The sequence below is a fragment of the Metopolophium dirhodum genome, chromosome 6 (assembly GCF_019925205.1).
Source record: "Metopolophium dirhodum isolate CAU chromosome 6, ASM1992520v1, whole genome shotgun sequence".
Taxonomy (NCBI): Eukaryota; Metazoa; Arthropoda; class Insecta; order Hemiptera; family Aphididae; genus Metopolophium; species Metopolophium dirhodum.
Window position 1 is genome coordinate 17004031 of NC_083565.1, and position 14775 is coordinate 17018805.

The 14775-nt window shown below is 29.9% G+C and overlaps 1 protein-coding gene across 2 annotated transcripts; it reads right to left on the reverse strand.

The window, feature by feature from the left end:
• Positions 1 to 45: 45 nt before the first annotated feature.
• Positions 46 to 7084, reverse strand: LOC132947879 (STE20/SPS1-related proline-alanine-rich protein kinase). 2 transcript variants are annotated; one of them, XM_061018114.1, is made up of 10 exons: positions 5484 to 7084; positions 2672 to 2784; positions 2359 to 2609; positions 2125 to 2290; positions 1787 to 2022; positions 1607 to 1721; positions 1391 to 1498; positions 1207 to 1307; positions 302 to 488; positions 46 to 239 (listed from the first exon to the last, which is right to left on the reverse strand). In XM_061018114.1, exons 1-10 carry the CDS (start codon positions 5638 to 5640, stop codon positions 162 to 164), a joined length of 1512 nt encoding a protein of 503 aa, XP_060874097.1. In that variant the 5' UTR covers positions 5641 to 7084; the 3' UTR covers positions 46 to 161. The 2 variants fall into 2 exon arrangements, with proteins under 2 accessions (XP_060874097.1, XP_060874096.1); XM_061018113.1 differs by having other exon boundaries at positions 2116 to 2290; positions 5484 to 7073.
• Between the last annotated feature and the right edge of the window lie 7691 nt (positions 7085 to 14775).

The window sequence follows — 14775 nt, forward strand, 5'->3', positions numbered from 1 at the left end:
AAATCTGAACTAAGATTCTATATACAAAAATAAATAAATATATCATTTAAAAAATATATATATATATTTATATATATACATACAAAATTGTATTTAAGACATACAGAGTTAAATTTTTAGTGGCACGACAGATGAATATAAGTCATTTGGTAACTATGATTTCAATCTGCATAAGACAGCTGGGCATAACCAACTAGCATTTTCTCATCTGGTGTTTCATCACTGTTGCAGCCAGATACCTAAGTGATAAATAATTATATTACAATTCCATGCCATAATAAAATATGAAATTTATACTTACAAGAGCAAAAGTAACTGGTCTATCGCGAGTTTGATTACCTATCAGCACACGTAAGTTCATAGCTATTACATCAGCATCTCTGCCATCTACCAATCCAGCTCCCACTAGTTCAGTAGAAATACCATCAGGGGTGTCATTTCCCAATAAGAACTCGAATCGAATATCATTAAGTTCACGATTGGAGTTCCTACAAATATATAATATGTATAATTATTAAATTTTTTTTTTTTTTTATTATTGGTTAAGCATCAACTACATAGGTTATTAGCTTACAGGTGTTAATTTCTACATTAAATATTATATGTTATTGTACAATTCAATTTTTTTTAAAAATAAAATTATGCTATGAAAGTTTGAAAATGGACCAATTGCTTCGTACAGGTTGTCTGGGATGTTAAGATCTTTTCTGGCTTCGTTGAAGTTTGGGCAGTGGATGATGATATGCTTGATGGAGTAGTTTGTATTGCATGTTAGGCATAAGGGTGGATCTGTCTTTGCCATAAGATGTCCGTGTGTGAGTTTCGTGTGAGAAATTATTAAATTATAATATCTTCTAACGGTATGTATTTTAAAACTTGATCTAACTGTTTTTTTTTTATATAGAAATATTTATTTAAATATTAAATATAGATTTTGGCACTTAAATCAATATTTGTACTGGTTGTTTATGTTTGTTTTTTTTAAAAGTTAATATGATCAATATCCAAGACAAATATGAAATCAACTCTATTTAAATTAATTTAGGACAATTATGTAAGTTTTTAAATTTCATTTCCCGCTTATATTTACTTAATTACAAGTTTATAATAATTTATATTATTAACTTATATATATATATTTATCTTTAAATAAAAATGTTATTCATTAAATCATAATGTGATTCATAAAAAAAAATTTAAACAAACCTCATACGTAGAACAAGATTTAAGTGTTCATCGCCACTTTCATTTTCACTATCAGATGATTGAGGGACCTCAATTAATTTATTTAATGGTTTTTCTTGACACTAAAATAATAGCACAAAACAGTTTTAAAGTTAATGAAGTTGTTTATACTATAAAATTGATAATCTAATAATACGTTTCTTACCTCATCATCTGATGACTGTCCATCACATTCTTCTTCAGATGACCATGTCCACTCTCCAGTTATTGTTCTATGCAATCTGCCAGATGTGCCCGGTTGTCTTTTTGATGCCTGTCACAAACCGATGATTATATTTAGAACTTTTAAATAATTATTTTCAATTAAAACAAAAATTCAAAAATAGATAAAAAGATGATTTTTTTTAAGTAAAAAATGTACCTTTTGTACTCTAGTTTCTAAACTAGGACCAATAGCAATTAAAGTTGATTGAAGGTATTTTTTATCTTTGGCTTTCTTAAAAATTGGATGTTTGAGGAGTTCAGTAGCTGTAGGCCTGTGAAAGAAAATAATATTATCAAATCCTCAGCATTTATCCAGCAGAAAAAAAAAATTAATTACCTTTTAGTAGGATCCTTCTGCAAACAATCGGTAATTAATTTCCGAAAAGTTTTGCCATAAGCTTTGTATTGATCTTTATGGTCAGCACCAGTATCTAATGTAGGTGGATCATTCTGAAGTGTCAACATAAGAACCTTCATTGGTGGATACTTGTGATATGGTGCTGTTCCAGTAGCTAACTCAATGGCTGTTATTCCCAATGACCAAATGTCTGCTTTGAAGTCATATCCGTGGTCCTAATGTATTTTTTGTCGGACGGTTTAGGGTTTCGAGCTTAGCAGTCGGTGTTTACCGATTGCATTAATTTTAGTTAAATGTTTTGCTTTTACCGTGTGTACCTGTTCCATGACTTCCGGAGCCATCCAGCAAGGTGTGCCAACAAATGTGTGTCGAACCTTCTGACGATTAGTATCATAACCAGTTGTTAACCATGCACTCACTCCAAAATCAGCTATTTGAACCGTTCCATCTTCACCCAAAAGAATATTTCCAGCCTTTATATCTCTATAAATATATATATAAAAAGTTATTAAAAATTCCTTACGTACATATAGCAGAATATGAAAGAGTACCTATGAATTTGACTATTAGAATGGAAATATTCCAAGCCCTTCAAAACTTCTCTTAAAACAGTTGCAATAGTAGCTTCATCAAGAACACCATGACGACAATCACTTGTGCGCATTTTATGTTTAAGTATGTCAAGTAATGAACCCCCTTCTAGCAAACGTAATACTAACCATAATTCATCACCAACTACAAAACTAGTATGATACGTTACAACATTTTCATGCTGGCACCATGACATAGCTTGTATTTCTTTCTATATAGTATGAAAAAAAATTATAATAATTATTAACTATAGATTGAAATATAAATAATTACTGTTAATTCATCCATGCTGGTATTCCATTTTTCTAAATTTATTTTCTTGATGGCACATTTCTCTTGACGAGGCTTACAATAAGCACAATGAACAGTAGCTGTAGCACCAACACCTAAAATGTTAACAGTTATTTATTAATATAATTCATAAATACTCAAAACATAGCAATACGTATAATTAATTTTTACTATTAACTAATTATATATATTCATGGCAGAAAATACTTAAATATTTACCTAAATTAAAATTACAAAATTGTATAATATTAAAAATATTAATGTAAGAAATTTGTATTATTTATAATAGGTTGGTTACAGGGAATGGTTGTAATAAACTTAATATTATAATACATAGATATGTATAACCTATATATTATATTATGAATTTTGACGTATTCTTACAACAAAAATGAATACTGTTATATTATCTAAAGTGCATGAGTTATTGGCGAGTTGTATTACTTTTAGTACATACTATACAACTGTTAAAAACTTTATTAATTAGTATACCTACACTTAACCTGTTTCAAATAAAAATAAAAAATAAATCTGGCTGTAACAATGTTGAAAAAGTGTTTTTTATAATGATGCAATATCTTATATTTAAAATCTGTAGGCAAAATAACATAACACTGTATGATAGAGAATAGGGATTTAAATTATATTTTATTTAAATTTTCAGTTATGTAATTATATTGATAATTATTCTTATGCAGTTATACCTACATCCACAATATATATTAAATTAATAGATTTGACCCAAGTATATAATACATAAATATTTCAAAAATGTACATTTATTACAATTAAATATTTATAATTGACATACAATTTGATTTAAATGCATATCAAATGAAGAATTTTGATTAAATCATTAATTTAATAGATTATTGTGAACTGAAGTATAGAATACCATATTACAAATATCAAAATACTAATTATATACTGAAACTGCACATAATTCCCCGACAAAATGTGTTTAATGTATCTACATTGTTATAAATCAATAACTATGCATGTTTTATAATTTATATTTTTTCTTATAGAAATTTAACCACCACTGGTACAGATTTTTATTTTTAAATTAAAGTAAAACATTTAGATTCAATTTCACCAATCAAAAACATCAATCCATATGATTTATATTGTTTTGCATGGTTTTAGCCTCAAAAATATCATTGTAGATAATGTACATTATTTTTTTTTTTGTAGGTTTAAAATGTTTACTCAATGTTCAACGATAGGTATACAATTGGTACACACTAAAATGTTAAATTAATATGATGGCATCAATGATTCATTATTTACTTTCACAATATTAATTGAATTAATTAAACGCCTTATAAGTAGGTACTTGAATATGTTTAATACATATCTCTTGTTTTTATTGAACAGATAAATTATACGCAACTTAATTTTGTTTTCTAAAACCAATAGGTACGTTTGGCAAATTTGGTGATTTATTTCTGAATAATATATTAATTTCAAAAATAAGAATATTTCTGAGGTTAGGTCGTAGGTATATTATTAAATATTACCTACATAAAATGTCTCTTTATGTTATTTACTCATGTTATGAAATTTTTACTAATATCATAGTAAAAAATACTTTTATGTATACCCCCAAAGATAATAAGAGATTAAAAAGGACTATAGACACTATATCTACACAATATAGGTTCATAGTAGGTAGCTACTTAAGTATTATAGATTTATAATATTAGTTTTGTAAATATTTAGCTGGGGTTTTATTTTAGTTAAGTTTTGGTTTCAGTAGGTATTACAACTTTTTTGTATCCCTTAATTAGGTATATTACATTTTTAACTAAAATAATATTTAATATTTAATTAAAATAATAAAAATGTGTGGATTAATTAAATTATAATTTATTATATTGAACTACAGATAAATTTAAATTTCATTCCATGTATAGTATTATGTATTATACAATACGATCTATTCGTGACACCATAAAAGTTGTGAAATGTTTGATGAGCGAATTCGTCTATTAGATAAATGTAGTATTACCTATTTGTTTTTTACTCGAGATAAGAAATAATATTCTTGGTGCAAAAATCAAAAAACATTTTTCTGATTTTCAACTACCTAATATAATAGTACTAAATATATTATAAGTAGCATCGTTACAACATTTCAACAGGACATGTTGACCGAGTGGAAAAACCTGATATCTCATCGGGCAAGTCTAAAGAATGAATTGTCATATTTTTATTATTATTATTGTGGTCGACGGTAATCGGTAGGTAATGATATCACATAATATAGTAAGCGACTCAATTAGTGACGGTAATTTAATCGTTTGTGAGATAAGTACCATAAGTACAATGACGGAGTGATGGGGTGGGAGTGACAGAGTAATGAAGAGGGTACGGGTTGACGGAGCAGAATTGCAGAGTGATTGAGTGAGCAGCAGACACCATTGAGGCATCTGTAGAAATCGTGCAACAAAATGAAAACGACCGTTCGGACGCCGATTTCGGTGCGATCACAGTCTCTAACCCGTTTGCCGGGATAATAAAACGCAAAACAACAATGGGTAATAACTAGTAACTATTTATTTATTTTAGAAATCGTTGCGGTATAACCTAAAAAACCTTTTAAAAATATAAGACGAGCACAACCGGTGTCGGCGAGTGGGGAGCAGGCCAGGTGTATACGACGGCGTTCACCGGGTCTCCGAGGGGTGGCGATCGGGCAAACACGAGATCGGTAGACGGCGCGTCAAGAATCAAGATCGCAGGTGTTAGGTACTACGACAGCTGAATGTGATAAGAATATGAGTGAGATTACCAATGACTTCGCGGAGTTCGTAACTGTCCCGGGTGTTCGGCCAGACGATAGAAGCCGCCGCGGCAGCTGAAGAAGCGGCGGCTGCCGTCAAAGGCGCGTTGTCCGCGGTTGTGGCATTGCTGTTGGTGGTGGTCGTCGTCGACGACGGCGTCGCCATTTTACCGCTGGCTGGCACTACAACGTGCCGGCGCTGTTGATTTTCCGGTAGGATACGCGACGACGCCGACCGAACAGGCACAATGGCATTTTACAACTGCACTGCGGCGGACGGCAATACACTGACGGAGGCGGCTATCGCAGCTCGGTAGTCGGTCGTGTGTGGTTGCGCCGGTTGCGGTGATATCGACGACGGCGGCGGCGGCGGCGGTCGACGTCGTCGGTTGACGCGCGCGCGTTTATAAATAATATTCAATATTATTATTTCATATATACACACATATATATCATATACATACACTGGCGATAACGGTGATTTATATATACATAATATATATAGGTATATAGTATACACTGTTGTCTGTTATAAAATTACGGCAGTGTGTGCACTGTGCATATTATTTAAGTATATTTATATTCCCGAACAGCCATACGGGCGCGAAACATAAACCAGGTCGTTCCGCGTTCAGATGTTCTCTGCTGATCACAGGCCGTGTGGCACTGTGGCGCGAGGAGTGTAATGAAAAAACAACGCTCCGCCCGTGCGCGCGTGAAAAGTGAATTGTAATAATAGTAATAATTACGTGTCGCGACTCGCGGGACGGCGAGCGCGCGCGCGTGTATAATATAATATACTATTAAAATATAGTAATAACTAAAAATTAAAATAGTGAAATGTACAGTCGGTGGCCGGTGCAATACTCCATCGACGCGCGTGCGTTGTTGTTTAGGTACTCGTTGCACACTTGCACCACCAGTCACCACCTACCACCACCACCGCCGCCACCGCACTCCACGAGTACAGCGACCAACGGAAACGTAACGACGATTGACGGGCGAGTGGCAACTGGCGACTACGAGTAAAAAAAACTAAAAAACCGTGTCGCGCCGGTTGCGGCCGCCCGATTCCGCCGTCCACGGTTGATGCAGTCGCGCCGCTCTGGCGCTCTCCCACGCGACGGCAGCACCACCGCCAACGCGCGTTTTAATTTGCGCTCGTACGATGGGTCGTTTTTGACAATTTTATCGTGTTCTTGATAAATCCAATCCAATTCAACGGGCCACGGCCCACGGGCGTGTAATTTATTATTTCGTCTAACACGAAACGCGTTGTAATAATAATAGTGCAGTATAATATATAACAATTTTACAATTATAATACTATACAGCTGCTGCACACATCGGCACGTGGCAATGATTGATAATGTATTAATGTACTTTATGTACAATAACATTATTTATTACCTCGGTTGGTGCGTTTTCGGCTTTTTACGAAACACACCTCTATAAAGGCCTCTTTTATGTATACCATTGCAGTAATTATATGCGTGTGTGTACATGACGTGTAATATACTAATATTATATTGCATTATGTAATAGTTTATAATAGCATTGTTACCTGAAACACAATAATATTATATTTACGACTGATTTGAATCTCGGCTATCTCGTTAGTCGGTTGTGACTTGTGTTCAATTCCTAAAGTAGGTGGACAACAAAATATATTAGGCACGCATAATACAACACGCCGAGAGACGACAATCCATTAACTATAGGCGGGAAATTATATACAATAATATTATGTAGCCATGTAGGTATAAGGAAATAACCAATAGGAACCACCTGCACATTGGCTGCATTACCTATTTAGCAATATGTCTGTATAGCATATAATATACAATATGTATAATATTTTAAACGCACATTTACATTTTAGATATACACACACATTACATACTTGGTAGGACGTGTACAAGTGCGTACTGCGTAGTTCGTACATGGCAAATTTCCGTTCAGCCTTCAGTATTTCTAGCTTCGTAAGTTTTGATATTAGAGAGGATTATCATATATTATTAAACTTGAAGGTAACAACATTGTATGTGGTTTTTTGGAATTTTTTTCGGTATATTAATATTGATTCGAGTTACAACATTATAAGTGCCTAATATATAAATATTACAATTTTAACATTCTCATTAGTCATTTAAAAATTTAAATATCGAAAAAAAACATTAACAAATCACAGAAATTATTGTTAGCTATAAGTTTAGTAGGTAAATTCACTCTTAAATTAAAAATAACTAAGCTAAACAGGAACTTCTGAACTTATATATTGCATACGTAAACGTAACGCTTTTGTAAGACGGAGACAACACATGCCGGTGTGATTATTTCGATATGACTAATCACTAATCAGTATTCAGTAAAATGTGCATAATTTAATATTGTAGTGTTTGAATTAAAAATAATTACAGTAATTATTGATTAATTATGTCTTATCCTTATGGACCAAATATGTATAAGTGTGTTACATTCACATTAAAAATTTATTATAATGAGATAAAAATGAAAAAAAGTTTTAAAAAAATGTATTTTTATTGTCTCCATTAACTTACATAATATATCTATGCTGTTAGGTATATTTGAAACTTGTGAATAATTTAAACGTAAATTGGTTTAATATCTACTTGTATACGTAATAATAATAATTTTATAACAAAATTATGACCCGAGTATAAATGATTTTTTAATTTTGTTGTACAAGATTATATTTTTGTTAATGACTTTGTGTTGGATATTACCTAATACCTATACAACAGTTACTGTACTGTACAACAGTAGTAAATCAAAACTAAAATAAAATTGCATTTTTAATTTGATCATGTATTATAAATTAATTATGAATGTATCTCCGTTACTACATAAGTTACTTACGGTTAGTGATGTGCCACTAGGAATATTCCCCAAGGAATGTTCCCGGGAACAGGGAATATTCCCGGAATATTCCCCAGCCTCTCGAGAAATATCCTTAAAAAAAAAAAAAAATTGAGTGGGAATAGAATGACAGTCTATATTACTGTACATTAGCTGTACTCTAACAGTAGCAGTATTAATTAGTGCGTTTTGTTCACATCAATTGGCTAAACTGCTTTGTTGACCAACAAAAACTGAAATAATATCAGTAAAGAACTATAATTTGGATCATTTACAGCCATAAGTTTAATTTAAAACTGAAAATTATGATCAATATTAAAAAACTTTTTATATTCCCGGGAAATTCCCAAAAATATATTTCCGGGAATTTGCCCATCACTACTTACGGTAAGTATAATTAATAAGAAATTGTATTGCTAATGATAACTAATAAGTAAATTAATATCTATTGTCTATATAGCTATATACTATATAATATTGTATTTTTATTATGTATCGATATTGTTATGTTCAAAAAATAGTTACGTAACGAATAATGGCGTTATTTATTAATTTATATAATATAAATTAACTATTAATTGTATTATAACTCTAACCACTCTAACCACGTCTGATTTATAATTTATATAATAGAAGAAATAAATAACTGTACAAAAATTTTGTAAAATTACTTCTGCGCATATGATTCCTACTGCGTACCTATTACAATGATATTCATAGACTTTGTAACAATTTATTGTTTACATTTTAATTTAAAGTCCACAATATGTTAGTATGCTATATTATTGTAATTACAATTATTAATAACCGCAAAAAGATTATAGCGTACACGATAGCTTCAGAATAGTAGTTATATAGTAGCCAGTATAATAAGTATACCGCATACGTATACAATTATTATACTATCCAGTCAGTATCCACTCAGTATCCAGTTTTCAGATATCATATAGTTTTATCTGTTTTCTATACATAATATATGCGTATGATGAATATAGAATAATGGAATATATTTTATATTATATTTATATTCCTAACGGCTAACCTAATGGGCTATGCTGCTTAAATATGTTTGTAATGTAGGTACTAGCCATTAGGACGATTATCAACATTTTAAGCAAGCCAGTTTAACATTGAATATTTATAATACTATAGTGAGTATAGAGTATAGTATTTATATTAATTTCTCTTACGGTTTTATCCTAAATCATATTATATTATAGAAACTATAAAGTGTCAATTACTATTAAAAAGTTATTTAAATAACAGTTACTGATGTTTGATGTCGAACATTCAACATATTAATATATTAGGTAGGTACATGGTTCATGTCAGTATCCCGCATAATTTAAAATAGTCAATACACTAATATACTATTATATCATTCACACATATTTTAATATTATATCCTATTCAACCTACTGACTATTGATAATATATAATATTACTAATGCCTAGTAAGTAATAACTATAATATATTATTTTATTAGTATAATATTATAAATAGACATAATTTATATTATTATTTATTTTATTGTCAGAATGACTGAGTTCAAAAAAATAATGCACTTTTAACATTTAAAATAGTAAAACGTGAGCTGATGTGCCTTTACCAACATGTATCATACAGCTGGTATGTTAGCCTTGAACACGAACTTCTGACACACTTCATCAAAATTTAAATGACTGGTAGATATTTGATTTGGTAATTTAAAATATAGACTATAATACACATTTAGTTATAATATTCAGATATTCTATTCTATTTTTATTTAACTGTCAATATTTTTTTTATAGTTAATTTAAATACTAAACTGATGACTTTCGATTATCAAAAGAAAAATTACACGTGGAGAAAGAACGTGGACTTAAACAGGTTGTACAACAGTAGTGATAATAGACACAGCTTAGAAGATTTTCTAAAATCAAAAAGGTTGGAATAGGCTGAACATGCATATAATATACCTATGTATAATTATATGGGCATATGGTGTGCAGGCCAAAAAGGGGAAGGGAAGTTAACAAAACTAGTATTTGCTAGCAAGCCAAATAAAAAAAGACTAGTAGGAAGACCACTTCAAAGTTGGATGAACTAAGATACTAAAATATGACAAATGATATAAAAAAGAAGGAGCGAAAATTAAAGAAGCTGCAGAAGATCGACAGTGTTGGAGATCTTTGGTAAAAGCTGCAGTTACAAGTTCACACGGGAAACGGGAAAAGCATAATATAGCAATAGAAATGTATTAATATAATAATACGAATGTTATACATAATTGTTATTAAAATATTAACTTATTATTACACACATATTAACACCATTATTACACGTACCTATATCATTATGTTCTATATGCAAATAGAACATAAGAACGAAGCCGTTGGGCAATTGAAAATGTTTTATGGTGATAAAAAAAAGTTACCATTTGTTTTTGTAAAAACTAAAAAGGTGGGTAAGTGGATGTCGCTCTGCTGTATAGTAGGTTACAAGTGGGTCACTGTAATTGATGGTGTTAAATTTGAATTCAATGATATAATATAATTGTATAAGAAAAACGATTCTGAGCGAAAACGGTCAGTCAGCCTATGATATTACCCAGTATATTTGATAATATTATTGTGAATAAAGTAATTTATATATAACCTATTTACGTGGAGCCTTGTTTTAAATTTTCAATCCTTAGCTATAAAAGTTGAACATTTTATAAATTTTTAACTACAAAATAATTATTAAATTATAAATTTGAACTTTAAATGCTTATATAAGCCTATGTATTTTTAATAATTTTCAACTGCTATTAGAATGATATATCAGTAGCCTTATATTACATTTTCACGCTTTTTTATCCAATAAATAAAATTTAATTGATATTTATAGAAAGAAAAACTAAAAAAATTGAGAACTGACAATGTCCGTAAACGGCTCAAAAAGAGTCAAAATATTTTTTAACTTAATTTGACTTTCTTGTAGACATTTTTTTTTTTTTTTTGATAAAGGTAGATAAACTTACGGATAATCTTGTATCACATTTTCAGATTTAAAAAGAAAAACTTTTATGAATTCTCAACTCAAAATTATTTGCTAATTTTCGTGATTTTCCCGTATTTTGTCAAGATTTGAACTTTAAATGCTTATAAATAAAAACTGTGACTAAGGATTTTTAATATTTTTCAAATATCATAGTAACAATATAGTAGGAGCCTAGTATTAAATTTTCAAGCATCCATAGAAAAAAATATAGAGGATAGACGTTGTATACAAAGTATATAATGCATTTGCCATATTGACATATTGCAATTACTAAATACCTTAATCTACATATTATATAAGTATGCTTTTTAAAATTGTGAAAAAAACAAATTTATGAATCATGGTTATTTAAAAAGTAAAAATAAAAAAAAAATGATTATAAGTTATTGCTTAGCCACTTATAGGTATTATGCGCGTGCAATGTGCATCGACGATTGACAACATAATTAACTGAAGTAGGTAGTGAAATGTATATGGAATGTGATGGAGATTTGCAATGGTATTATTTTTAGAACATGCAATGCATTTTATAGTTTTCAGTCTTTGGGTGGGGCCTTGTATCTTCCCCTCGTAATTTAAAACCATTGCAGCACTACATAAAGCACAGTATCTATATAATGTTATATCTATATTTTAGATTCTGAGCGGAGCGATGAATGTATTGATTTTACAATGATTTGTTTTTTTTTGTTTTTGTCTGTCATCACCATTTAGGACTGTATAAATGCTTGGATTATTTTCAACAGCATCTTTTCTGATAGGAAAGTGAATCTAGTTGGTACTTTAGGGGGGGGGAGGGGAGTAATTTTAATAAGAAATTTCCATGAGTTTTCTGTTGGAGAGGGGGGGGGGGGTAGGGGTAAAAAAATTCGCAGTAGTTTTCAAAAGCAAGGAAAAAAATTAAGGAATTATTTATGCAAAATAGGTTATTGATATAATCAATTTTGGTTTTTGGTGTAACTCTAAAACCAATGAACGTATATACAAGAAATTTTGACTGGTTGTTTGTATTCACATTTTCTATGAATATCAATAAAACTTTATTTGTTGGGTAAAAAGGCTTGAAAATTTAATAAAAGGCTCCTACTATATTGTTACAATGATATTTAAAAAAAAATCCTGTCATAGTTTATTTTATACGCATTTGAAATTCAAATCTTGACAAAATACGGAAAAATCACAAAAAAAATTTATTTTGAGTTAAGAATTCATAAAAATTTTTCTTTTTAAATCTGAGATTTTAAAATGAAATACAAGATTATTCATAAGTTTGTCTACCTTTAACAAAAAAAGAATGTCCACAAGCAAATCAAATTACATTTTTATGAGCGTTTGAAGTTCATATTTTTACAATATTGGATATTCCCTCGATTTCACATGTAACGATTTTGCTATTTTGTTGTTATACAAAAACGAATAACTGTAGATAGGTACATGAAAAGTTTACGGACATTGTTAGTTTTCAATTTTTTTAGTTTTTTTCTATAAATATTAATACAATTTTATTTGTTTGGTAAAAAAGCGTGAAAATTTAATGCAAGGCTCCTGATATATTGTTTCAAAAACAGTTGAAAAATATTAAAAATACATATAGGCACAACTTTTTTTTAGAAGCATTTATAGTTCGAATTTTGACAAAATGTATCAAATTTAAAATTTAATAATTATTTTGTAGTTAAAAATGTATAAACGTTCAACTTTTAAGGATTAGTATTATATATAGTATAGTATATTACCCGTTGGTGATTGGACTTATGGATACACACGGCGTGTACATAGGCATTTCGCAATGGTGGTCGGTACGCTGTATACGCATACCCGTCGCCGTGTGATCACAGAATTTATTCTGAGGTGTTAGGTTATTGTGTGAAACGAGAATAGAAGTGCAGATAAAATATTAGGAACTCCCTACATGAATGAAAACAGAATGCCCCTATTTTGTTCGTATTTCATTATCGTATACAGTATACGCCATTAATATTACTCCTATCGCCTGTGTACGACATAATATCAAAGGTGGGAGATCAAGCGCGTCCATCTTTAAAAATCCGGGGGAGGGGGAACTATATTTTTTCAGTAATAATGACCATTCTGTTAACCTGTTTACTGCTATGTGTAAATTTACTATAACTTACTACTATTTTTTTTATAGCATAATATTATATGACTATTCATACAATATTATATTTTATCAATTTATCATAACCATAAAATTATTAATAAAATAAATAAGAATAGGCAGTTCGTTATATAAAACGTTATATAACTAAAGATAATTAAATGTTATAACAAGAACTGTAAGTCACGTTTATTTTTGAAAATTCGTCAACAACATATTGAACTAAATTTAAATCTTGAATTTTCTGTCTATGTATACTTAGCAGTTAAGCATACATAATCCAGATAATAAATTATATTATACGTATACTTATATTAGTTATCATTAAGTTTAATATAATAATATCTATGATGATAATATATCTGCTGTTCAAATCATTGAACTTGATAGGTACGTGTAAAATCGTCGACATATTTTTCTTATATTAAGGGGATTCCATACCATGATTTTCTGTTTTTGTCTAACACACGCGCGACATAGGGTTTTAGACGGATTCTTTGCCAAACATATCAATTGATCTAATGAAGTGATAAGAATTCTGAAAACAGATTTGAATTCGTCGTCAAGTCTACTTGAAATCGACATTCCCACAATTTTGATTTTTTTTCTATTTTGAGGAAAACCGATTATGCATAAAAATTCCCGTTTTACATTAATTTTTATGTTGTTTTTTCCCGGAGCATTTGAAAACTATTCGGAATTTTAAATTTTGACCTCCCCATTGCACCAACAATATTCACTTTCTCGTCGAACAAGATAATGAAGTTGAAAATCGAAGCATTATTTCGACTATAGGTACTTATCGTGTAGGTACACGGACACATAAAAAAATAAATAAATAAAAATAAAAAACACATATCATAGTAAAATTAATACACTCATCGTTTCACTCAGAATCTAAAATTCAAACTTAATTACAATTTTTAAACTAAATTTTAGTACGTTTTAGATCAACTTTATTTTACTTCCCTATACCTACAACACGGGTAATAGCAAGGCTGGGCAAGTTAATGATATTTTTTAACTCGTTATTAGTTAAGTTAATTAACATTTTCAAAACATCAATTAAGTTTAACTTAACTTAACTTTAATTAATAAGTTAAGTTAATAAAAAAAAAAATGCATTGAAAAGGTATTAAAATAACCAATACGACGTGTTAATCACTTGGATACTAATATACCTATGCATAAAGATACATATCTTTTTAGAAATCTATATTTTACTCTGGGTTCGTTTAAATTTAAATTTTAGCGTGAATGTGCTTAGGTACTGT

Bases quoted from the DNA above. Each gene is read 5' to 3' on its own strand.
- LOC132947879 (XM_061018113.1), bottom strand. From the start codon at position 5,640: ATGGCGACGCCGTCGTCGACGACGACCACCACCAACAGCAATGCCACA. The intron at 2,785-5,483 runs GTAATCTCACTC...TTAACATTTTAG, and splicing joins CGAACTCCGCGAAGTCATTG to GTGTTGGTGCTACAGCTACT. The intron at 1,308-1,390 runs GTAAGAAACGTA...CTATTATTTTAG, and splicing joins GACAGTCATCAGATGATGAG to TGTCAAGAAAAACCATTAAA.